The sequence below is a fragment of the Sylvia atricapilla genome, chromosome 4 (genome assembly GCF_009819655.1).
Source record: "Sylvia atricapilla isolate bSylAtr1 chromosome 4, bSylAtr1.pri, whole genome shotgun sequence".
NCBI classification, from domain to species: Eukaryota; Metazoa; Chordata; class Aves; order Passeriformes; family Sylviidae; genus Sylvia; species Sylvia atricapilla.
Genome location: NC_089143.1, coordinates 19,828,990 through 19,855,927, shown reverse-complemented (window position 1 = coordinate 19,855,927; position 26,938 = coordinate 19,828,990). Strand labels below are relative to the sequence as shown.

At 38.7% G+C, this 26,938-nt stretch overlaps 1 protein-coding gene across 3 annotated transcripts in view; it reads right to left on the bottom strand.

Moving 5' to 3' along the window:
• PPP2R2C (protein phosphatase 2 regulatory subunit Bgamma) overlaps positions 1–26,938 on the bottom strand; it is a 194,018-nt gene that overhangs the window by 126,370 nt on the left and 40,710 nt on the right. The window contains exon 1 of one of the 3 annotated variants that reach the window (XM_066317229.1): positions 9,335–9,656. The exons of 1 other annotated variant lie outside the window; for it this stretch is intronic. In XM_066317229.1, coding sequence (XP_066173326.1) covers positions 9,335–9,404 — 70 coding nt within the window. In that variant the 5' untranslated portion in view covers positions 9,405–9,656. Of the gene's footprint in view, positions 1–9,334; positions 9,657–26,938 lie in introns of those variants that run through there. One more of the 3 variants, XM_066317231.1, reaches the window with a different exon arrangement.

Sequence of the window (26,938 nt, the reverse complement as noted above, 5' to 3'; positions counted from 1 at the left end):
ACAAATTCCTCTGGAGAATGCGCAATTTGCTGACAGCAATGGCATCCATGTCAATTTCAAACCAAATACTCAATTTTAAATGCCCTGAAATTAATTTGAAGGTATAAAAAAAGTAAAATATATTTTCAAAATAACAATTTGAAACAAAAAACTGGGAAAAATCAACTCAACAAAGAGCTGGTTGTTTGCACTCTGTACAAATCACATTCAACAGTAATTTCTGCACACCAGTTCAAAGACAAGGCAACAAAAACCCTTTACTTGGATGTCATGTGAATTCTTGCAAGTAGCAAATCTTTAAGTTTTAATATAATTGGTGATTTGCAATATCATAACTGCTAACATATGCAACTTATTTGTTTTAAAACTAGCACCTGTTGTAACATTTACATAGTAACACAGAAGGCCTGTGCTCTAGTTTCCTCATTTTTTCTGAAATGCAATTGGAAGCACAGAAATGTCTATTCTATCCAAGTAAGGACAAACTTAACCATGGAAAATAAAATCCATGTTCAAGGAAACAGTTTTTCAGAAAGCTGCAGCTCATCACCACCACAGGGCAAAATCAGAAATTCAAGGCACTGCTTCTCACACTATGGTGTAAATAAAGTTGTGCTCCAGCCACAGACAAGTCTCACTCCCCTGACCGCTGCTGTCACACATAGGTCAAAACAGCCTGTGAATCATATGGGACTTGAAGGAGAGTGCCCTAAATACTGCCTCATACTGTCTCCCACTGCTGAAACTTCTCCATAGCCATTCCAGGACTTCAAGACTCACATTTCAAGCATAGCAGCCAGAAGGAGTACAAACAAACCAGAAACATGCAGTAGCAGTCATCCACAAAACTTCTGTGAGTGTAGCATACACTTGTATTACAAGTGCATACAACATGCACAAAATTATATTCATATTGTACCTGAGCAATGAGAATAACCATCATCCATATGACTTTACTTGACTCTTAGTAGAGCATTCCAGGAAATTCTGTAAGATGTAATAATTCACACCTACCTATTTCAAAGAGACTGCAGATGTGAATTCTGCTTTGAGCTTCCCTGCTGATTAAAGAGAATATACTTGACCTAAATCTTCCATTCAAAAGAAGACTACAGAATAGTCATCTGACTTCATCTTGTACTGGTTATTCCCATATCACAGATCTGCATGCAGCAATAAAACATAGCAAATCAAGCAGGGTGTCAAATTAACATGTAGCATGACAAAGAGTCACATGTGCTACCCTGGCAGTCAATTCAGGCCTACACTCACCAGTCCACTGTGCCTATTTGTTGAATTTTTCTAATTTATTGTTATTATTATTATTATTGAATTTATTAGTTGAAATTTTATTTTTATCGCAGCACTACATAGAAATAAAGACATTCAATCAGAAATTATTTATGAAATAACAACAGACCCTGATTTACAGCTATACACTTATTAAAGAGCTCATGTTATCATAAATTGAAAACAACATGATGTTTGACTGCACAGAAGTTTAGAAATAAATTATTCATAATTGGTGACCAGCTCATTGCTTAAAAATGTTCATTTAACATCTTAGAATAAGGAGAAATAGTACAGAGTCATTAAAAATTGAGACAAGGAAATAAACAATAATTTACTTTTAATTCAACTCTGATGATCTTTATTTCTACCAGAAACAAGCCCAGAAACTGGTAGAGCATGTTGTGGCTGTCTTTAATGCAAACAGTACTACCATAGGCAGCATTAACCTCAGGATTTACGCAAATGATGTTGTTTTGTACAGTCACTATTTACAGTCACTGACTATTTGCAACACCTGAGTCACACGAACAACAAAAGAACTGCAAACAGGAAAAAGTATGGCAACAGTAACTAAGTTCTAATCAGACTTGAGTTGAACTAGAGAATAATAAACTAACTCTCACTCTTTCACTTTCTTCTGTGTTCTAAGTAAAACACACAAATGTGATTATAACACAGATGTTTCCATCCTTTTCTTCTCTTTTTTTGTAACAGATGGATCATTGAATATGAAAGAAACAAACACTGCTATATTTAACACTACAGTTTCCAAACCCTGTCATATTAATAATTCACAAAAGTCACTGAACTGCACGGCATGTCGTGCTGAGATTTTATTAGGAACAAAATCTCTTAATGTACATTTTCAGTATTTGTCTTTCACTGGCAAAACACAGTCTGCTTTTATTTGCATTAAGGCAATAATAAAAACAGGAACAAGAGCTTTACAGCAAGGTAACACTCCTGAGAAAAGGAACTCATTTACCATATATAGGCTGCTTTGCTCAGTAGGGCTTTTGTTCTTGAAAAAGGATTAGGAAACTTTCACCAGGAACCAATAAAATAGACAACATTCATGACTAAGGGCAAACTTAGCATTAACCTAAGACCTATGGAAATAGTTGGTCAGGAAGTGCCTCAGCATGGCTAGAAGTTTATTTAAAACCCTTCCTTGTTTAAAATATCCCAAGACTACCCATAATAATTTAATCTAATTTTCTGAGATTATTACCTTTCCCTGGCCACAGGGAAATTGGCCTGAAATCACACTGAGATTAGCCAGTGAATACTTCGTGCTCTCTGAGCATACCATCCTTGAGACGAAGCCTTGCTATGGTGATGAAATAAACTGTGGATGAAGTTTCAAGGATACAACTAGTAATGATGTTGTAACACAACGTAAACAGTAAGGATGAATTACCTTTTTATGGCTGTAATAGAAGATAGTCAGCTCTTCTTCATTATAAAATATTCAGCGTTATTGTATAGTGCTTTGCAGTTTAAACTGATGCAAGAGCAACATCTACCATTCTCTAAATTCACCGTTTAAATATATGATGCATTGCTGAAATGCCTGAGGTTTACAGGTAAAACATATAGAAAACATACTGCTATGTAGTTATCATAATGATACACACACTAAATAAACAGCTCCCATGGTGAACAATCACACTGCCACTACCTGCACAATGTTGTTCAGTTTTACATCATTCAATACTTTTAAACTGTCAGTTTCAATTAGAAAAAAATCTGGCAGAGACAGCGAGCTTGCATGAATCATATTTCTATGCCCGTGTTTTATCTTACACACACATTGCACAGGTCATGTCCTGAACTTCTGTTTTTAAGGCTTCTGTGTAGCTCAGTCTATTACATATAACAGTTATACAGTTCAATATACTATAAATGCCTCTTTTATAATTTTTATTTTTTCCTCTAGTCTGCTGGCACCTGAAAAAGCTCCAGATTGGTACAAGTATGTTCCTTTTCAGCTCCTTGTTGTCACTGCCACAGAAAGAGCTCAGCTTTAGCTAATATTCTAGATGGTTCTTTTTTTTGTTAATACATCTTATTCACTTCTCCGGGACCTCTAGCACTATACAGCAACAAAATACATTCATTATTTAGATAGTGAGTGCAAGATCATCTGCTGATTACATATGCATGCAAAGAGAGCCAAGGTTGCCATCAGTCCCTAAGGGCAACCCACCAAACCACTGATCCAGCATCAGAGATTTATTCCTCTGCAAACAGCAAGATTGCAGCCCAGCCTAATCACACTTGGTAAAGCTTTATAGGGTACATGTGACACTGGTGATTAACTGTCATGTGGAGAACATGACATTAAATGAAGATCCAAACCAAGTTAACTCCATGCCTTTGGAACACGTCCTCAGAGTGGCTTGAAGTGCCCTTTAGGATGACCTAACAACCAGTCCTTAAAACTAACCTTGTCCATGAAGAGGCAGGTCTTTTGAGGAGGGGCAGTAACAAGTTAACATTAACATGCTCCAGTTCTTTGGGAATGCTGGGAACAGCAAACTCCAAAGCCCCAGCCTAGGATCGACCATCCTAACCCAAATCCTGATTTATGGTTTCTTCCTCAGGTACATTTGGCAAGCAAAATAGAGGCAACAATATTTTGAGCCTAATAATTGTAGTATGAATGGAGTACTTTGAACGTGTAGCTGGTACTGCATCACGACAAACACTGCTGACAGTGCAATTCACTCTGGCTACATCTATGCTGCCTTCTCTGGGCTCGTTGGAATGAATTGCTGGCCCGTGTCACCCATACAGACATTGCCTTAAATATCTGTGCTGTGCAGATCCAAGCTTCAAGCAGTACCAAGGTTTGATTTTCCTGGATGCTGAACCCCACATCCAGCTGCAGGTTTGAGTGAGTGAGCAAACTGCAGCACAAGGCAGCGTGACAGCAGCACTCCAGCCCTGCCTCCATGCCTTCAGCCAACTAAGCTGCATGAATAAAGATTACAAAGTCAGCAACATCACTTGGATGGAATAAACCTTATTAATCCAAATCTTCAAGGCTACCCACAACACTCATCTGAATATCACTGTGAATAAAAGAACCAAATCCATGCACAGAAAGACATAGCTATATCCTGTTTAACAAGGGGCAGAGTTATGCATTAACAAGGTTTACCCATATTCACACTCAACTTCAGGAAAAAAAATAAATAATACAAGCAACTAGACTAAGAATGAGCAATGATTTCTATGGTAATTCTAAAACTGTTTCTAAATGAGTGCTGTAAAAAGATTTAAATCATCAATATTCACAACATAAATCCTGAATTGCTGGAGGTTGAGAGGAAGAGTTACCTTTTGTACTTTTCTTTTTAAGGAGAAATCAGTGAACTAGACTTACCAATGGTGACCCTGAGCCAGCAGAGTGGAACTTGTTTGCTATATTCATCCAATTAAAACCTCAGGTATTAAGGTCTAATTCAAATTATATTCGAGATTCATATTTTATGAAAGAAAAGCTCATAAATAGATTTCTTTTTGGCAGATGAAAATTGATAATTTTCTCTAATTCTGATTACTGAAGAAGAGAGATAATGACTTCATTTGTTAAGGCAAAAAAATGCCCCAAAATACATTTTTGTTATCCGCAGAGGACTTTTCTTTAAAATCATTAAGAAAAAAAAGGGTTCCTTTATGCTCTTTAACAAACATTTCACATGGTTATGATTCAATATGTTTTACAGTGCACATTCTCATTATTCTTAAAATATCATATTTGAGGATATTAATACACCATTAACACGATTAACTTTTTCACAGAAGTTAATCCATATGGAACCAAATTGCAGAGCTGGGCATGCAAATGACTAGATAGTGCAGGTCACCTTCTGCCCCACTGCACCAGTGGAACTCTGCTGGCTCCACTTGTGTTTGCAAGCCTAGACCTGTGTCTCCCCAGAAACTGCATAAACAACTTTTTATTCCTTCCCAAAACAGAGACATTCCATAAAAATGCAGGGATCAATTTGTAATCTAGATTTGTCTGCATGCAACCTGCAATATGCCTTCATCTGCCAGAGAAGCATTTCTCCAAATAAATTAGGGATCATGCAGGTGAAACACATCCTTTAACACAGTTTGGGAAGAATAGTGAATTTTGTTCACTACCTCTGTTAACTGTTAAATCAGTAAAATACAGAATAACTGAATTAACCTGACAGTTGAGTAAGAGAGTGGCACCATTGAGTCCTGCAACTTTTTGTCCCTACCAGGAATACAGCAACCATACCAGGCAATTTAATTCACTGTTCCAAATCAGACCCGTGTGGCTGATCCCAAAGCCCTGAAAGAGCCAAGTGTATCAGCAGCCCTGTCAGTTTTACCATTAATCTTAAGCACAGGTAACATCAAGGGAACTCTAAGACTGAAGGACATCCTCTGCCCGCTAAAGCACAGAAGCCTCTTTTATCCCCCTTCCCCCAACCCACAATTTTCTTGCCCTCTCCCCAACAGACTCTGTCTGTACAGTAATGAAGGATCATGTTTCTCCCATCCAACCCATCTTCTCTTCCCGTGCCTCTCCTCTCTCCTCAGTGCTCCTCCAGTTGCTGTGGAAATAACACATTTGACTGACCCAAGCCCTCCTGGGCAGCTGGTTCCCACAGCTGTGGTGCAAAAGGCAATTAAGATAAAACACAGCTCCGCAATGAATCACAAGCCTGAACAGATCTCAGAGGTCATCTAGTCCACTCCTCTGCCCCGTGGGAGGCTCAGCTATCCCCATGTCATTTCTTACAGACATCTATGTCACCTGCTTTTAAAAACTTCAGAGATAAAAATTACACAAGCTCCCCAGGCAATATATCCCAGTGTTTCACCACCTTTGCAAAGAAGTTCAATCTTGCCTCATAGCTCATATTTTCTAAGCCTCAGATCTTTTTTTCTCTCTTTCTTTACTAGTCTTACCAGATCTTTTCTATTTTCCTCACAAAAACAACTCAAATTAAAGCAGTTTGCTTCAAAAACTACTTTTGAAAGTGATCATTGAAAAATTTACTGTATATTGCAGCTGGAATTAAATCACCTTTTTCCATTGTGGAACCAAACCACAATTTTAAAGACTTTAAATTACAAAATTATTCATGTTCTGCTTGTTTTAATGCCATATTATAGTTGGGCATATGCAACAGGAGAAACCAGGTTTTTACTGTTGTCACATGTGTCTATAATGCCAATTACCAGAAACCGTATAACAACAAATCAAAAAATTGTTGAGATTTAAAAACCAATTTTCCACTTTCAAGGTAAAGCCACATTTGTTACAGATAATCCCCAATGTCAGAAAATAATGGCCTATCAAAGAGATGAAATTTGACTTTGCTCAAGCAAGCAGTTTTGTTAAGAACACATTCAGTCCACTAGCGAGAGCAGAGCAAATCAAATTTGGTTCACAGCTTTCCTATACCCTGAATTCATATGTCATCTGTCTGTTTGGGCTGTTTTAATCACTGAAAAAGTAAAATAGGAAGAAAAGTAAAGCCATGCTATAGTTAACCCACATCTTCATGATTATTGCTGGCTTTACTCTCCTCAGTGAATAAAGGAAGAGAATACATACAAGGGTTAAAAATACCTCCTTTTGTAAATCAATTTAGTCTGCTGGAATAGCAAGGACAGAGGACATCACTTACCAAGATTTTGATACTCTGCAAACGAGATACAATTTCGGTTATTCACGAACAACAATGAATTGGTAACTTCTCTAATACACTGGACACAACATAAAGCATTTCTTCATTTTAAACAGTGGATTATGAGAGCCAAAGAAAAACTTGGATTGGACCCCGAAGAAGTATAACAAGGTAACACATTATTGCCTTTCTATTGTTGCTACGTACTGCCCTTAATGTGTCACAGGACCAAATGCAAGGCCTGCGAAAGGAATACAGGCCTTTACAGATGAGAAAGTTCTTTCATGGAGCCAAGTCTTTAAACAAAAAAATACAAAATCCCACAGAAGAACAAACAAAGCACATTTTAAGCATCAGTTTAACTAATGTATTCATTATGCATTTTAAACAAAGTGTATCAATGAGAAATTAAAATTCGCGATGCTCCTCTTTGAGCTGAAGATCTCCTTGGAAAAATTTCACAGATAAATCCATTCCCTCATGATTTCCAAGATCTTCTAAAAGGTGTGGCAATGTCAGATATAAAAGATGTGAAGAATTCTATTACACCTGACAAACTCTGCATTCCCAACAAGAATTGCACTAGTCTGAGATGAAAAACTAACATTTTGCTACTGAAGATTTCATTAACAGATGCCAACATATTTCATGATGACTTCTGATCAGAGGAAAAATATAATACAGATCAGCACTGATATTCAAATTGTATTTTGACCCATTTCAGACAAGCCCCTGCATGTGCAATGACAGAAGAACATCCAGTCCTTATGATCCAAGTATCAAGTGAAGATAAAATGTGAGAAAAATCTAACACTTACCCCAGCAGTGTAACAAAAAAAACTAAAAATCTCCATCTAATTTTTAGAACACTCATGACATATAAGAGAGGGGAATACGGGTTTGCAAAATCCACATTATTTTCCTCAGATTACAAAACAGAGAGACTTGAAAATTCAATTTCAACATAGCTGCACATCTGAAATTCACCAAGTATCAAGAACACTGCAGTAATTTTACCGTGCATTTTGCAGAACCCAAGGCACGAATTTACAAATTTAAACAAAGTTTCTCCAAACAGGTGACCACACTCAAAACATCAATCATTATTCGGAAAAAATGCATTAACCAAAACTTCAAAACAAATTGGAAAATGTACGGAAACACAAACCAGAGTGCAAAGAATGTCCTAGAGGCAAGATTAGCAAGCAATTACAGCAGTCACTGCTAACAGTTACAGTACACAGCATTTTTCATTTTTCCTCATAAAAATCTGCCTTGTGATCCCAGTATGACAAAATCATCCTAATGATTTCTCCCATCTAAAACAATTCAAATCATCAATAATCAAGAAAGCATCAGCTGATCACATTTCAGGATGCAGCATGGGAGTATTAAGTGACTGAGCATTGATCAAATGACGACAGAATCTGGAGACTGTGTCTCAAGGAGTATTGGTTCACCCTGATGTTGTGTTCATATTATATAAGCCTACACGGAGTTACTGTTTCTGCTGCTGAAAAGTGCTGTTAAAACTGCACAGACAAATATATTTGCAAGTCAAGCACCTACAAATCCATTTCTCACGTTCAATCAGTCTTAAAATGGCCTACTCTTAAAACAACTTTCTGGCATAGAAATACAGACCAGTACTTGACCCAACCATTTCACGATCTCAAGGTAAACTCTCTCAGCATTTAATGTATGTCACCTGCAGGAAAATTCCTTTTATGTAATAACCTGCAAGTCACTGAATGATTTAAAATGCAGGACCCTTTTCTTTTCTCATGTACCTTGCACAGACACAGGGGATGGAAAGAAGGCAGCAGCATTTCAAAAGATGATGCTTACATATCCCTTCTAAATGCCTTCTAAATGTATACAGTTCTCTAGGGAGCAATCAACTGAGCAATGTCTGTAATGCTCAGGATATAATTACCAAAATGAGATGCGTAACCTTTATTACACCTGCAAACAGTTAACTTTACAGATTATTTCTCTTACTTTGGTGCTCTCAAACCTTTCTGGGTTTTTTTTAAGTAATCAAGTGCTTCCAATCCTCTACATTGCAGCTAGTGTGCATTCAATGCCAGGTGCTGCACACCTCACTAGCAGAAACTCAGCACAATGCCAGACCTTCTCCAGCCCGTGTAGTTTCATATACTGCTGTAGCATGACAGAATGTCTTAGGGATTTAGCAAATTCAGACAGATTCTGTAGCTACATCCCACAGAAAAACGCCTTGAAATTCCCCCTGTTCAAAAAAAGAAAAAAATGAACAGCCTACATCTCCAAACATGACAGTGCATTCCTGGCACGGAATATGCAATGCAAGTAGAGAAAAATGACAGTATTTATGTTACCTTCAGTCACATAGTTGTGGTCTCGCAGAAAGCTGTGGTTAATTTTCCGTGTGTCCGTGTCCTCGCCCATTTACAGCAGGATTACTCAGCATGCCTATCCGCAGTGGACTGATAGCATCAGCAGAGGTCGTCACAAGAGCACCATCCATGCTGCCACTGCCTAGCAGAGGCGGGGAACACACCGGGCCACTGAGCACAGCATAATGAGAGCTATTGAGGCAGCACAGATTGGGGGGTGCGAATAACGAGCGGGAAAAAGAAAAAAAAAAAAAAAGAAAAGAAAAAAAATAGAAAAAAAAAAAAAAAAGGGAAAAAAAAAAAAAGGGGGGGGGGGGGCGGGGTAGGGAGAAAGAATAGCGGGAGAAAGCCGGAGGGACAAACGGCTCCGAGAAATTACGGATGCAGAAAGCCAGTAGGGAGGTTGCGCGAAGGGAATAGCGGCACTTCTCGCACAGTTGAAGAAGAGCCCAGCGCTGTCGGCAGGTAGTCCGGGCAGGGCAGGGCGGGAGCCGCCCGGAGCGGAGCCCAGAGGAGCGGAGAGGAGCGGAGCCCAGAGGAGCAGAGCCCAGAGGAGCAGAGCCGAGAGGAGCAGAGCGCGCCGGGCCGCCGCTCGCCTCTGCTGCATCAGCGCTGGCCCCTCCCCGCCCGCCGCCCGCGGCCCAACCGCACCGCATCTGCATGGAGCAAAGTGAAAAATGACACTGCAGGTAATTATTTCGGCTCTTCTGCCGGGGAGATGGGCAAGGAGAAAAACTGAGGGAGGGGATGAGGGAGAAGAAACTTCAAGGTGATTAAACGCGTTTGCATCGACACGTACTGCACACGAAGGTGCGGCAGGGATTTTGTGCTAGTCGTGGTGTCATCTGCAGCAAAAGCAACAGTCGTTCAATGCCAGCCTCCATACATATTACTGAAATTGCCAAGTATCTGCCTGGGCAAAAGGATTCGTCAGAGGCAAGGCAGCCGTTCAGAGGATGTAAGACAAAATAAGTTATTTATCTTTTTTACCCCCAGTTTTGTAGATAAATGTAAAATTACAAAGTGTTTTAAAGAAACCTCTTTGGTTTCTCTGTACAGGAAAGAAAAGCTGGACAAAGGGAATGTTTGCAGGTCATTGGTGTTCCTAACTGATACTCTTTCAGTTCATTATCCCATCATCTTGGAAAAGCAGTGTTGAAGTATGTATACTCAGAGACATAAAAATAAATAGAAGAGGAAAATTACTCACTTGCTTCATAAAATAAAGCTTGCTCTTTAGTCCAAATGCTTAATGTTTTATATTAGAGCAAAATTCTTTCAACTGAACAGACAAGAAGTTTCTTTTAGCTTTTGGCATCTATTCAACAAACCACAAACTGTTTGCTGCAGAAAGTATGTATTCAGGAAAGGTAAGCACCACTGAAGTCTAAATATTTGAATAGAAAACAAATGGCTATATACCAAACCACCACTACACCATGATAAGGGAGTCCACAACCGCAAAATCAATTGAGGAGAGAGAATCTTGTGCTTTAGGCCCTGGAACTGAACATGGAAATTACAGTTTGGTTGTCAGCATTACTACAGCATTTTGTGTATCACTGAATATTTGTGTTTGTTTTTCTTTTTTTTTCTAATGAACTAGGACATACAGTTCTTCAAGGAAAATTCAAGTACCGTGCTATTCCTATGAACTAGCATGTGACTTTGAAAAAAATAGAGGACAATGTAAAAATCTGCTCAGGTATACACATCTAATTTCAGTATGAAGCAAGGCTGGGAGGGAAAGAAGAACAGCAATAGAATCCCCTTCTTCTTCTTCTCATTAATAGAACAAAATAAAACAGAACCATCTCCAGCTTGGCAAGTAAATATTGTAAAATCTTCACATTTGAGTAAGTGGGAAAGTAAGAGAAGTTATTCAGTACTTGAACCTGTACAGAATACATTTTACATGTATGTGTGTTTTGAAGGTGACAATACTGGAAATGTTATTTCTGCATTGAGAGCATCAGTCACTACTGTGGCACTACTGGTAGCTCTCCAGTATCTGCCCTATCCTCCGAGAAAAGAGTAAGGAGGCCTTGCAAATACTGATATTTAATTTGGACAAAATGGTTCTAATCTATGTGATGGAGCTGGTTTATTTCGCCCTTCCCTGACGTATTATGTTCTCAACTTGGATTTTTCCAGAGGCAAAAGGGTCTAGGAGCATAACACACTGCACACGAAATCCCAACTTCGCTGGAGTCCTTGGCAAAGAGTACAACAAACTGCCAGCTTACTCTCAACTATTGAACACAACGGTTACACCAGTCTGGGTCAAGAAGGCACCTCCCTTCAGCATCTGTGAAAACTGCCTGGCCTTACAAAAGTCTGTCCAGATCCCTTTCCCTTTGTAAAGCCTTCCTGCCCTCCAGCAAATCAAAAACTCCACTGGCTACCAGCTGCCAGCTAGATATAACTCCATTTACCTCTGCTCCCTGGGCTCAGTCATCCAGCCACTTTTTTGCCAGCAAAGAGCACACCCATTCAAGCAAAGAACTGCCAGTTTATCCAGGAGAGTGTTGTGGCAAACTGTGTCAAAGGCTTTACTAAAGTTCATGTAGGCATCATCCACGGCCTTTCCCTCATCCACTAAGAGGGTCACTTCACCACAGAATGAGATGAACTGGGTCAAGCAGGACCTGCCTTTCATGAATCTGTGCAGGCTGGGTGTGATCCACCAATTGTCCTTTATGTGCTGCATGATGTTGCTCAGGATGATCTGCTCCATGACCTTCCTGAGTGAGGTCAGGCTGACAGGCCTCTAGTTCCCTGGATCCTCCTTCCAACCTGTTTGATATACAGGCTTCACATTTGCTGACCTCCAGTCAATTGGGACCCACTCCTCCCTGTTACCCAGGGCTGCTGGTAACTGATGGAAGGTGTCTCAGTGAGCACTTTCTCCAGCTCCATCAGTCCCCTCAGCTGGATCCCATCCAGCCCCATAAACTTGTGTGTGTCCAAGTGGTGTAGCAGGTAACTGATCATTTCCCCTTGGATTATGGGGGCTTCATTCTGCTCCCCATCCTTGTCTTCCAGCTCAAGGGACTGGGTACCACAAAACAACTGGCCTTACTATTAAAGACTGAGGTAAAGAAGGCATTAAGTACTTCATCTATTTCCTCATCCTTTGTCACTGTTGTTTCTCCGTGCATCCAATACAGAATGGAGGTTCTCCTCAGCCTTCCTTTTGTTCCTGATGTATTAGAGAGTGTGGATTCCTCTGTGAAGGTAACACTGAGAAGCTACTCCTGTGATGACTTCTAAAACTAAAAACATGTCACCTTGCAGGGCACTTGATCCCAAACAAACAAGCAGTAGATTTGAGTAGGAACTACATAGGAGCAACTTCTATCTGCAAATACACACAAAATTAACATGTGTTCTGTCCTTTCTGAGAAAAAAAAAAAAAGACCATATGGAAAACTTACTATTGAAAAGAAATAGATAATAAATTATGCAAATGATGAGTACAATCCCAAAAAGTCATACTGATAGTCTGTAAAAAAAAAACCACTGGAATCATTTTCTTTGTAAATACCTCTACATTTATGTGACCAAGGTGGTTGAGAGAATTCTGCTCTTCTTATTGTTCCTGCTCTTCCATGTAAACTCACCAACAACTGCCCTTTATTTGTCCTCAATCAGTTCAAATTTTACAATTTCTATAGTCTGTGATTTGGAGCCTACACTGGTTATTTATTAGGTGTAATTTAAGCAGTTAGAAATGTTTTCATTTTTCCTAGGAGCAAAGTGGACATTTTTTTGTGAAGTCAAAATTTTAACTCCCATCCAGACATAATTTTCTCCACTCACCATTAGAGAGGTTCATGGACAACTTCCTTAGGCATCACATCTGGGTCAAATCACACTTATCTTGCTCTTCTTATTTTTAAGTTAAAAAGAATCTCATAAGGAGGAACAGAATGAGGAGGAAGCCTTTAACAAAAACCCTAGACAATATTCCCAGTGTGCATGCAAATGCTTTCCCTAAGATTATGAGCCAAATCCTTACTGTGTGGCAAATATTAGCACTCTACTGACTTAAGTAGGTCAGTTCACATGAGAAAGATTAGCAAAACTCTGCTCTAAATTTGTAGCACAATGCAAATTTGTGAGCCAACATTTGCAGATAACTAGCTATGCCATTTTAAAATGCTACTTATTATCAATCCCATCTACAACCTGTGTAATTTGATCTGCTCAAATACCCAGGGAAAAGGTGATGAGGAGGAAGCTTTAATCAAAAGTGTATCGGTTATTTGGACTTTCATAGCAGTTCACAGTCCTACTTATAAAACAACCCTTTAATTGAGCTGAATACAATACAAACAGAAAAATGAAAGTATCTTATCTTTAAGAATTTATAATTAAACTATAAAATAGAAGAGCTACATACAGATCAGCAGCAACATTAAGGTAAACAGTGGGTTGGTAATGAGGATGGAGTCCTGGTTTAGAGATTTCTTCAAAAGAAGGTCAGTAGAGACTGGAGAGAAGCAATAAACTGGATTCAAGAGGTTGAAAAATAACTGCATAAAAAGAATAAAACTAGTTTAGACATAAAAGGAGGAGAACTGGCCAGGAGATCAAGGGGGAAAGTAAAAGGTAAGAGCAGGCATGACACAGATGCCAATACAAAGTGTGAGTGTCAGTAAAAGAAGAGTTAAAAGGAGCAAAACAAACAAAAAATGGATCTATGCCAGAAGGAGAAAAATCTCATAGGACAGGGAAAGAAAATATTTAAAAATAGGAATAAACCTACATTTCCCTTTGTCAGAGTTTTGGGCAGAAGAATTAGAGAATGGAGAAGGTAGAAAGGAAAAACAAAACAAAAAAACAGTCAACCAAAAAAAAAAAAAAAAAAAGCTAGAAGAGGAATGCAGAGGCAGCCAGTACCCCGAGGAAGGAATCAAAACCTATTTATGATACAAATGGAACTGAGAATGTAAGGATTAGTAACAGTGTAGTCTAACAGTAAGGAATTGAAGAAGATGAGAACAAATCTTTGGCTGAATGACTGTTGATCGTATTTGCTTATCACATTTACAGCAGGAAGCTCTGCAGCAGAAGAGAGGGAGGAATTAGGCATTAGGAAGCAGTTTGTCTTGAAGGTTACTGTGTAATCCTGTTTATAAACACCTGTTAAATACATGGCCATCCTGTTTTGCTCCCACAGAACATTTATGTTCTTCTCTTAAACACATTTTCCTGAAGAGCCTCTATTTAGCTGTGTCAGACACTAAATGCACAACCTTTAATAATTAAAACTCTCAGTATCTGAAATAGAAGATCATCAGGTACTCCAAGTCTCCACTTCACCCCCGAATCCATCACTCCATCTGAATTAGAATAATTAAGCTTGAACTGCAATTGAAAGAAAGAGTAGTGGAATACTTCAATACTTTCTTCGTCCAACTAAACCCTTCATATATAGATCATGCTGTACTTCATTTAGTAAAATACAGTGGCTTTAAATGAAATCATACTGAATTTTCAATTGGCACAGAACTTTAAGTATTTTTAAAGAACAAGAGATTTAAAGACCGTGATGGTAAAAAAAACAGCCTTAGAAATTGCACAAATTTCACCAAAAGCAGACTGTCTTAAAATACTACCTTAATTTAATGTTTGTGACATCAGAGGAGGGTTTTAAGAGCTTTGACAACATTTGCTTCTAACCATATCCTAGTATCAGCAAACTGTGTAAAACAGTGCAAAGTTTCTTCAAGTGAAATAAGGTAATGCATATAATGTCAGCTTCAGAAAAAAAACACAACAAAATATTTAGCCAACCCTTGACAATCATAGCTCATTGCATCTGAATTTGCCTACCAACAAAAAATGTTTATAGGCTAGATATTGTCTCCCTTGTACATATGTACAGAGATGTAAAATGCCCTGCTACTGATTTCTCCTGTTAACTGGCAAATAAGATTTGCTGTCCATTTATTTATTCATAATGCCCACAAAAATAAGATTATATAGTACAGTCATAGTTCTGTTCAAAATACTTCCATTTAAAAGGACAAAATAACAAGAGATTACAATGGGATAAAAAGCTATTGCCCTGGTCTTCCTCCAGCCCTACTCAGTTTGACAGAGAAGGACTCAAAGCTCTCAGCCAGATGTAAGACAGAAAACTCACTCCCTTGAATTTGTGTAGTTTTCCTTCACAAGCCCTTCTGAAGTAACTTTTGTATTTGGTTAATAGCCAATACAATATCCATTGTACATACTAACATACAGTTCCTTTTTTGATTATTTCTGACAGCTAAACAAAAGCAAATAGATACTGCCAAAAGCTAACATAAAAAGCAATAGAAGAAAAATTATATCAATCACAGCTCTCAAGTAAAAATTATTTTCTCTTATTTTAACACCTCATAAGTAATCATTTAGAATCTTTACATTTACAGCATTTAATTTGTGTTTTTCTCCAGTCTTCAGTTACATTTAGTATTTAATATTTAAATTATTATGCAGCCCAACAATTTTGAAAAACACTAATGGATGCTCTCACAATTGGAAAAATATCTCATTATTCAAAAAGCAGAAATTTCTTCAACACACTGTCTTTTGCTGTGTTGAATCTAAAAATAACACCTGCCCAGAAGAAGTAATATATTTTCAGCCTACATACTCCAGGCACAGAGTAAAACTAATGCCTCCCAGCAGCTGGTGATTCTGGAAAGCAAGCAATTAAAAGTTATCAATGAGTAACTGAAATTACAGAAGCCAATTTCTGTCAATGTTTTTCACCATCTCTGTTCAGGTGAACACTGCATAAGGATCCTGGGCTGAGTCTGTGCCACTTTAAGGTTTGCAGAAAGCCAGAGCATGGGATGAACTGAATACACACCACACACACAGTTTTTCACAGAGGAGCCAGTAGTTTTGCTTTTATTTTTCTGTGATGTGCTGATGAGAGTGGTGAAACTAATCAATATGAAGAGCTCTGGGCCCGATTTAATGATTTTTGCTAACTGAGAGAATGCAGCCAGGGTGTTTGGACATAAGGGTTCTTGCAGGAAGTCTCCCTCAGGCATGCCCTGAGCTATGACAGTCCTAGTGCCCCCAGGATGCCCCTCTGTTCCTCTCTAGGGCCACTGCATCATTCTGGCTGCCACGGGGGTTTCCCCGTCCTACCAGAGCAGCTGCACACCACGACCCTCTCTGTGCTCCATAATGATGTGTTCATCCCGTCTGGCAACCTACACTGGGCACTGCTCTCAGGTGTTCACTATGAAGAAAGGAAGAATTTGGAAACATAAACAGTTCCCTATTGGCTGGCCTGAATTAGGCCAGAGCAAGCCCACAGCCAAAGTGCTGGAGCTGTGCTAGAAACAGCAACTGCACCTTTGCCTGGTCCTTTTGGGGTTTAAAATCACATCTAAAACAAGTCCTGCAACCTATCAGCTAGTGGGCTCAAGGAAGCAGGTAACAAGAGCATGAAGAAATTCCAGGAGTGAGTTCTGCACGCTCTAGGGCCAAGTTTTAATTTGGCAAATTTCAGAATACTGTAACAGATTTCAGTGGGATCTAGGTTTAGCAAGAGATGGAAAGCAAGGCTGCAAAATCATAGGGGAAGGAAAAGCAGAAAGAACAGACAAGATGCTAAAAGGAGATGCTGGAAGTTTTCCCAGAACTTACTAATTTGAAGGTTAAGCCTATTTAATGACTGCAGCAGGAATGGGAAGAGTGGTCCAAGGGAAAGAGCACAGGATGAAAAGTAAAAGACCAAGCACTAATGCCATCTGTGAGGCTTTAGTCTCTCATTTATCTTCCTTATTCTTTTTCACTCTTCCACTGCCTTGCCTATTTAAACCAAAAATTACGAGAGCATAAACAACTGTCTTTTCTACTGCAGTCATCACATGGAGACTGATGCAGGACCCTTGGGCAATGCTGATACTTATGAGACACTGTTCCTAGCTAAAGAAGCTCATCTGTTTCTAAAACAAGCTTCTGTGTCTTCTAAAACACAAGGCAGATTATTTACTCCACTGCAATCAACACCACAGTAAAAGAAAAAGAAAACATATGAGAAGGGTTCAAAATGAGTTTCACATAGAAAACCTCTCAGTGACAGAGCCTGTCACTGTGCCAAGTAAGCCAGGGACCCTGGTGGACAAGATAAACAGAGCCTGAGGAAGAAAGTAGGCCTGGGGACAAGTGTTGAAACAAATACTTCCAAATTAGCCTTTAACTTTCTACAGAGGTTGCTTTGCTGCCAGGTTTCTCAAATTGAAATGCTAATACAAATATAAATATATTCCAAACAAGAAATATTATGTTAGGTTTGGTATAACTGCGTTACATGCAATTATACCAAACCTAAAGCCTAATACTAAACTTGCTAATTTAGTTTAGTTTTAGAAATACTTTATACAGGTGTTAATAACTCAAATACAAGCATCACTTGCACGTTGCTTCATACCTAATGTATGAAGCATATACTTTGTTACTACTGTTTGGTGTGCATGGGTCACTTTCTTTCTAAAGGAACATCCTGTGATAGCATCCTCTCTCCAAATTACCCTACAACTGCAGTAAAGTTCACTACCATGTTCCCCTGCTGTGCAGGGGAGAAAAATTGTGTAAATGTATGTCTCTACATGCAAGCCTTTAAAATCATGCTGCATATAGTTTATTCAAACTATTTTTGTGTGTGTGTGTGTTATGCCCCTTCTTGCTTGCAGAAAGCAGAAAATCTACCCACACTACTAAAAAAATATGATTTTGTAAAGCAGAAGTAGATCCTAAGAAGGATGGTTAAAGTTCTGGTGGAAAGGGGTGGAAATCATGAAGGAAATGTTTCGGTGGCTCTTCATGATGAGCAGATCACAGGCATCAGAGCACACAGTGCCAGAGGCTGCTGATGGGGACTGTCACAACAGTGGAGCCTCAGGACAGAGCTGTGTGCTGCCTCCCTAGGAAGTCACCCAGCGCACTGTCAGAAATGCTCTCCAGACAAGACCTATCACTGCACAGCCAGGGGAGGCTGCAATTGCAAAACTAACTTCATACCCTAAGACAAGATGACCCACATCTCAAATAACTTCTGTGGATGTCAGGCTCTGGAGTGGGATATAAAACCTGCTGAGAATGAAAAGCCTGGGAAGAGACTAAATAAGAACCTACACCTATATACATGGTGCAAAATAATTATAAAGTTGTCACTTGAAGGGACTGGAGAATCCAAAGAAATGTTGCTCAAAACACAGATCAGAAAGGGGCCTGATAAAGGAATTTAAGCAGGGATACATACAGGCCCTATCAGAATTTCTTCACACAGTGTACACATATTTGTGTGCATATTTATCCAAGAAAGGTACTGGGAAGAGAGGGAGAAAAACAAGTGAGAACACTTCCAAACCCATGCTAAGGGTCATATTCATCCTTCCTGAATAGCAATGGACCAAAACACACATTTCAGCAGTACCCTGCTGTGGCAACTGGGTGGTCAGGCTCCTACACTGTCGAACCACAGAGAAAGGAAAACACTTTCTAACAAAGCTTCCAAAACTCAGCATTCTGAAAAGATTAAGCCAATAAAATACAGAAATCTCGAGACATGGAGCTTGAACAACTTCAACATAAGAAAAAAAATCCAGAGGAAAGAGATCAAAGCAAATATAAAGAAACAAACTTTCCACACAAAATCAAGTGAGGAAACAGGAAAATCTTTTAAATTCTATGACCTATCATAAAATATCAGAATCTGACTGAGAATTTGTAACACCTCTGAAATATTTCTTAGGAACTATAACAACTATAGTGAAAGGACAAGGAGTAATTGCAGGTGCAATTTGGTGCAATTGAAAAGGGGAGAAATTTAGGTCAGATATTACAAAGAAATTTTTTATTGGGAGGTGGTTAAGCACTGGAACAGGTTTCCCAGGGAGACTGTCACTGCCCCATCCCTGGCAGTGTTCAAGGCCAGGCTGGACAAGGCCTTGAGCAACCTGGTGTGGTGGGAGGTGTCCCTGCCCATGGCTGGGGTGTTGGGACTATGATCTGTAAGCCCATTCCAACCTCTTAACATTCTATGATTGTATGATTTTTCAGATTTTAAAAAATGATTAAAAATCAAATCAAACTAGCAGATTATATTCACTCTCACATTAAAATGCAAACCACAAGCACTCTTCCTAACATTTTGCTAATTCAGGCTTCAAAATGTTTCAGGCAATAATAATTCAGGAACAATTCCTGCCTATGGCAAGTCTATTAAATAAAATCAACATACAGGATCATTTATTACTGGTTTTGAATTCCATACACAGTCATACAAAGATGTCACTTTGAAGGGAAGTTGGCCCAAAAGACTATGTTATTCTCAGAATAAAGACATGGCATCTGACAGGACATTCAACTTGACTTGTTCCTCTCACCAGTGTAATGAATTAATTCCGATAGGTATAATGCAAGCAGCTTTTTCTCCAGTATTATCTTATACCACAAAGAGTAGTTGCTATGTTCTCCAACAACTAAGGTGACATGAAAATCCAGCCATCTGAAGCACCTGCAGATCCCAGCCATCCTGGGTTTGCCACAGAAGCAAACAAAAAGGCAAAACAAAAAGCTGTTCAAGAAAATGATACAGTGCTAGGTTTTATTTTTTTCTTGTACATAATATTTACTGCAATATTGCTAAAACGGCCTCAAGAGAGAGGAAAAAAAGCAAGTTGTGTCAACATAAACAATGATTTTGCTGTTAGCCTTTCCTCCAGATCATCCCAATATTTAAACTACTGTACCATTAGATGTACAATAACAAATGCTGCACCTGCTGTAAGAGCTGAAATAATACTTGGTTGGCAAAACAAAAGCTAAAAATAAATTCAAGCTATTTAAAATGGGAATAAAACACCAACCCACAGGAAACAAACTCATAACCACTCAATGGTGTGAGGGAAAAAAAAAGTAATTTGTATGCAGAAATGTAGAAACCAAGCTAGTACTGAATGACACTAAAAGATTGCTAGACACGTTAAACCCAGAATTTTGAGGAGTATGTAATCCCATACTACATTGCAATAAACAGCAAATGCACCTAAAGGTTCTGTTCCACTTTTGGCCACCCTAATACCAACAGCAGCAAAAAAAATTCAGAAGAATAGAACAAATCACAGAGGTGATCTGACACTGGAATTTGAGAATTCCAAAGTAAACAGTGACTGAGTAGACTGCTGTAGGAATCAGCTGAAAGGAATGGATGCACAAACATCAGATGCAATCATTTTTGGTTTGGCTCAAGACATAGTAAGTGTAAATCAAATTATAGGAAAACTTACAAGGGAGAGTACAAGTGGAAAGCTATATAATTGCAACCTAATGAAAGATTAGGCACCTACAGATTAAGTGCTACAATGAAAACAACAGCAGTGCCTGGCCCCAAGGAGAATTTGGAAACATGGGTAAAGTGCTTTGCCTACCCAGTGTGGAAGCCTCCCGCTCGGAGGAGCTCCCTAGAACCAGGGACACAAATGTTCAAACATTCTTTCCAGAGCTTAGAGATCTCAAATAAGGTCACAAAGGAGACATGCTTGCTGATAAAAGACCTAGACCCTGTGTATGAATACAGCCCTAATAGGGGGTGACACTGAATACTATTCCCTGGAAAAAATGGGAGACAATTCTACCTGATTATATAATTGTGTACTGCTAACACATATGGGAAATACAGCATCATGTCCTTTAGTACAAGAGAAGAAAAAAAATCTGGGTATGGACATTTACCATATTTTCTGCTTGAGTTGCCCCAGGCAATAATAAAAAATGTATCATTTGTGGAACCAGAAATTATCCCAAGTAAAATTAATACATCTGTGTCTTTGTGATGAAGATGCTCACCACAGCCAGGAAATCTGAAATTTTTCAGCCAAATCTGAGGTCAGTTTCAAGTTTTTCAACTGACAATTACGTTACGTAACAGGAAAACAGTCACATGAACAGGATCTGGAACCACAGTTCCATGCATCAGTGTGTAAGAGAAAATTAAACTTGGCAAAGGGGAAAACAGCAGCCCTCACCAGAGGCCAATGTGCCCCAGCATAACCTGCTGCTGCAGAAGAAAGGTCTATTAAGCAAAACTAAGACCCAGTGCCTCACTAACCACTTTTTTAACAACAAAGAAGGGGAGGGGTGGCCACTTAATAGTACAATTTTTGCTAAACTCTGCAAAATTATATTTAACCTTACTTTCAGCTAGACAGGGATTAACACAGCTGCTGAGCAAGCGTAAATGCTGGGCCTTAGCACATCTGTAGTCTGTAAGAGAATGAACTAATTTCAACTAATGAACTGCTGAGCCAGCACAATGTAAAATCCAAAGCATGGGAAAGGTAATGCAATAATGTATGCTTAAGACAATTATAAATCAAAGGAAAGAAAATTATGTCTCTGAGCTTCACGGAGCAACTACCTTGGGAGAAATGAAGAAAACTATCTCTGAGACACCATATCTAAATGCACAGTGACCAGGGTGGAACAGAAGCAGTAAAACCCTTGAGGAGTCTGGAAAAGCAAGGAAGTGAGCTGCGGTTATGGCAGTTTGGCAGGAGCAAAGGCAAATTCAAAAGTCAGTATGGTGGGCACAGCAGAAGAGGTTAAACACTGCAGATCTCAGCAGCAGAAAACTGACCATTTGTAGGGACAACAAGGAGGGATGTTCGATGCCTCATGCCACAAGTGCAGGCTGTAAGAGAGGGAGGTTGGTGTATCTTATGGGCTGGAAGGGCACAAACACCTTAAAGTCAAGGTGTCTACCATAATCACAAAATTACAGAATCATAGAATGGTTAAGGTTGGAAGGGAGCACTGGAGGTCACCTGGTCCAACCTCCCTACTCAAGCAGGGTCCCCAAGAGCATATTCCTTGGGATTGCATCCAGACTGCTTTTGAGTGTCTCCAAAGGAGATGAAATTACATATGCTAATGACTCTAGGCTGTTCCTCATACCCACTGTCATTTATATAATCTCTTTAGTTACAGAATTCCTCTGTCAACACCCCCACTGCCATTCTAACCTCATCATAACCTGCCTGACAGTCTGACTGCTGACACTGCTCGTGATCCCAACTTGTTCTGATTATCCCATAGCTAAGTGCCACTGATTTTTAGTTCTCATTGCTTTGCTTTGCCCATAAACACTGGTGACCTGTAAAAGCTTTTAAAAAATCCTGTCTTGCTGTAAAATGAGTCTTCTTCCTTGCCAGATAATACTGCTATACAGCCCCTCCATCAAAGCTAACCCACATTAACACAGTGTCAAAAACATGACAAAAAGGAAATGAAGTTGCATTTTCTGTGAGGCTAAATGTATGCATGCAAGAAATACTCTAAGCCTGGCTTGAGCTTTCAGGGTAATTTCTTAGTTTCAGAAACTCAGTGGAGAAATGGGAACAACATGGTAAATTTAGCCATTGCCACAAAGTGGCACCCTATGAGCTTGACTATATATATAGTCAAAGCACTGTTTAGTATCTAACCATAAATATCATCCTTATATCAGTTAAGCACTTTTATAAATTTTAACATATTATCAAAAAATTATTTAAAATAAGATGTGGCAGAAACATCTGGCAATTTGCATAGTTCTATTTAAAGAAATTTCATCTAAAGATTTCCTCAGTAGCACTCTTAGAAGTGTAATTTCTATAACTCCTTGGGACAGTAATTAAGAGTGGCTTCTTAATTATTCAATTAATCTGTAATAAACCAGGAAGATTTATCTTTTATTTGTGCCAATGATGGGAGCTTTTCAAGTTCACCAGAAAACACATGAAAAGACCAGTAATTTTATACAGTATCATTTCACATGAAGAACAGTAAACTATTTGTTCTATAGCATCCCATTTTTAGAGGCAAAGCTCAAAAATAAACAAGCAGTTCAATGTATTTCAACAATAGTTGAAATAATAACAAAGGAATAAGCAGAGAACCAAAAACCCTGCAATTCTTCATTGCATTTAACCAGCCAGTTCTCCTTCTGACACTCCAACATCTCACACAGCTTTTGTGAATATGGTACATTTGCCCCAACCTCCACTGTGCAGCTGAGCTGTCCTGCAGCTCGGTGGTGTGGGCAAACCCCAGCACTGCTGGGTCCTGTCAGCTCTGGCCAGCACAGGCAGCAGGGCTGGCTCAGGGCTTTCCCACCACCCATTCCCACATTCCCCAGTACTGAGGACTCACCTGAGCCACTAGAGGATGAACTCTCTTCCCCTCCCCAGCTTTGGGTCTTCCTGAACCAAAACATTCTTTCAACCTCAAGATAATTTTGCTTGTTTCTCTCTTACATTACCATCAAAGCCCTTGGAAACTTTTACAGTCACGTATATCAGAAATACTTGTTGCCACAGTGATTCTTCAAAATTCTGTTCCTGCCATCACCAGTAAAGTTCTACTATTAACAAGAGCCTAACTCACCTCTTCTACATTTTATGGCCAAGAGCCAATGCTATTGCATTGCCTATATTCTGTTTGGGAAAAAAAAAAATCCAATTAGAATGGATCCCTGACAAGCTAGACTCTGACCTTTAGTTTTGACTTTGGCTGCCTTTTGTTTGTTTGTGAGGCCCTGTAATTGTTTACACACAATATAAATTGAATCTGTGGCGTGTGAAATCCAGCCTTTGCAGCCTCTGTAGGTAACCTAGGGTTAGAGGTTAAAAAACATTGACATTATGACAAATTGCTGTAATTTGAGGAATAATCTGAAATCCTGCTGGGACACAATTGAGCCTATGAGCCTAGTTGTTAATGATAATAAAAGCTGACACAGTAAAAATGATAAAATTAAAGAGAACACCCAGTAATATAAGTACCTCCAACATATGACATTGACGATCCAGTTAAGGGGGCCAGTAAAAATATCACTGGTGAGTAACTTAATAGTCCATTTCCAGTTACAGAACTGTCCACTCATTTGTGGAAATGCTTTTGTCTTTTCTACTTACAAGCTATCTGGTTTTCATAATTTTCAGAACATGCAGTTTTCACAATATCTTCAGTAATGCAAGGTCATAATTCCACTTTCTGATTAGTTTCTGTCTATGTACAAGCAGATAAAACCTGTATTTTTCATATAGTACACCCATGATACCTTTCTCTGTCTCTCTGACATATCATAAACCAGCTGGCAACATAAAATATAAATTGGCTAGCTGTAAGAACAGATGAATCAGTAATTACTTATTCTGTACCAAAATAAGAGAGACCAATTTTACAGTACCAAATGGCAAGTGTAGCTGCTAATCAAAATTATATTTCAAAAAAATCCCCAAAGTCAATGAGTATTATTTAAGATTGGGTTGAAAACAATCTTTAAAGGTCATCTAGTACCATATATATATATATATATATATTACTGTTTTAAAATATAACCATTTCTCAAAATTTAGAAACATCAGCACTGATTTTTCATCTGACTTTGATTCTGTATTTTCATTCTCCAACAATACTTATATATTATGAATCAGTGCATTCCATTACAAGAATCCTAAGGTTTTTATTCTCTCACACTAAACTGTACCTTTCACAGGTCTCACATTTCAGATTATTATTCTCAGCTTCACAGGATAAGGGAATAGTGTCTTCTCATAAATACAATTTACAAGACATAAAATATATGCTGCTAATGTGAAAAACCCACAAAAATCCCAGAACTAAAGCTAACCAGTTTCTGACATCGCTTCCTTCTGATAATGCAATCGACCAGGAGTCAAGAGTTTTCCCTGAGAAATTTGCTGTATGATGAAGAAAGAAAGGACTACAACAACAGACAAGGCAGACTGACAAAACCTGAGGAACCACTTGGATTTGTTTTAGAAGTGCAAGAAGACTGAGATCCATTCTTTGGCCTGGATGCAGTGATGAAGTCTAAACCACAGACAGTTGGCTTGCTTCCAAACCTCTTCCAGCTTAATCCCTAAAATAAATACTCAAACCTGAAGACTGAAAGGTAAAAAAATGCTATGTCTTTACTCATAATTAGCTGCCAACTGCCATTCTTTGTTATAATATAGAAAATGAATGCAATTCATCTGCCTTTTAATGGCAAAGTGCATTTACAATCATTTCCAGGGTTGTTTTTTTTTACATCACTGAAAGCTATGCATGAGGATCCAGAGCTGCATATGCAGCCTTGTAATCTTTATGCAGTGGATTTTGAAGAGAACAACTGTTACACAGAATATCCAGTGCCTTTTGGCACACTTTGAACTCCTCCTGCCAGGCAACATAGAAGCTTTATCTTCCTGCATATTAAAACATTCTGAAATTGCTACATTTTTGTAAGCTATTTATCTTTTTCTCATATAACCTTTTTTCTCATAAGATACTGTATTTTCTGTACTCCTCTCCATATCCAGCAGCTTCACACTAACACCTGCCAAAGAGAGCACCAGGGACAAGCCAATCAATTTTCTTCTTAGTAGGATTTTCTTTTGTTGAGGTGGGAGCCTTATCAAAGGAAACAGCTTTCAAGAGCCCATCTACAGAACAGAAAGGGGAAATACTGCTCAACTGAAAATAATGTGCAAATTAGGTTTTCATTCAGGGCACACTATTTAACCACTTCACAACTGATAAGGAAAAACAGCACGAAACCCTTCACTGGTGTGAAGTACATTGAAGCAACAGTTCTAAGACAACTTCTTCAAAAGCCTTGGCTTTGAAGGGTCCCCAGGATAAGTTGATTGACCTGATCATTTCTTCACCCAAAGTGCTGTCACTAATATCTGTGTTGCTTTGTAGGTTTCTGTCAGGTTCTGCAGACTCTTCATAAAGGTCTCCAGATCATACAGTTTAAAAGTTACAAGTAATGAAGTAATATTTCAAGCAGAGTATTTCCCGTCAAATAAGATTATCAGAAAAACTCTTGTGTATGGGAAATAGACATAATTATTTTGTTTGTCAAAAAAGAATTTTTAAAAATTTGATTTTAATTTTTGGTAAGAATTAAATATTCCAAGTATAAATGTATTTTCAAAGGGTACTATTACAAAGCAACTGTAATACAAAGCTGATGAGTGCTTCGTCCTACTTTTTACACCGGATTTTTTATCCAGGCCTTTATCTTTTCATGATCACAACAAAGCAGCACAATCACAAACAAATCAAGGCTCCACACTATAGACTGATCCCTTTACTAATTTCCCAAGGACCTTTTCAGATTTCACAAAGGACTCCCTCTTGAAGCAGGCTGATTTTATAGGAACTTTTGCATGGATTGTGCAAGATTGAGACCCTTCTTGCTTTGTTCTTGTACAAACGAGCATCCACTTTGGCACACTTGGCATTAACCCCATATTTCTAAAATTCAAGTCTTTTTCTGAGCCTATGCCCAGCCTTAGAAGTGAACAAAAGATGGAATAAAACTACAAAAGTTGCATAACTTCTTATTTTGACAGTATAATTTTGAAAATGCTTCTACATCATGAAGTGTCAAATTGGCAATTTTACTCCCTGTAAACAAAACAAACAAACAAAAACTGCAGTAACCCCTGAAACATGAGCTGTGCACAATTTGACTACGCTACACATGCTAAAAGAGAATATCTGGTACAAAAA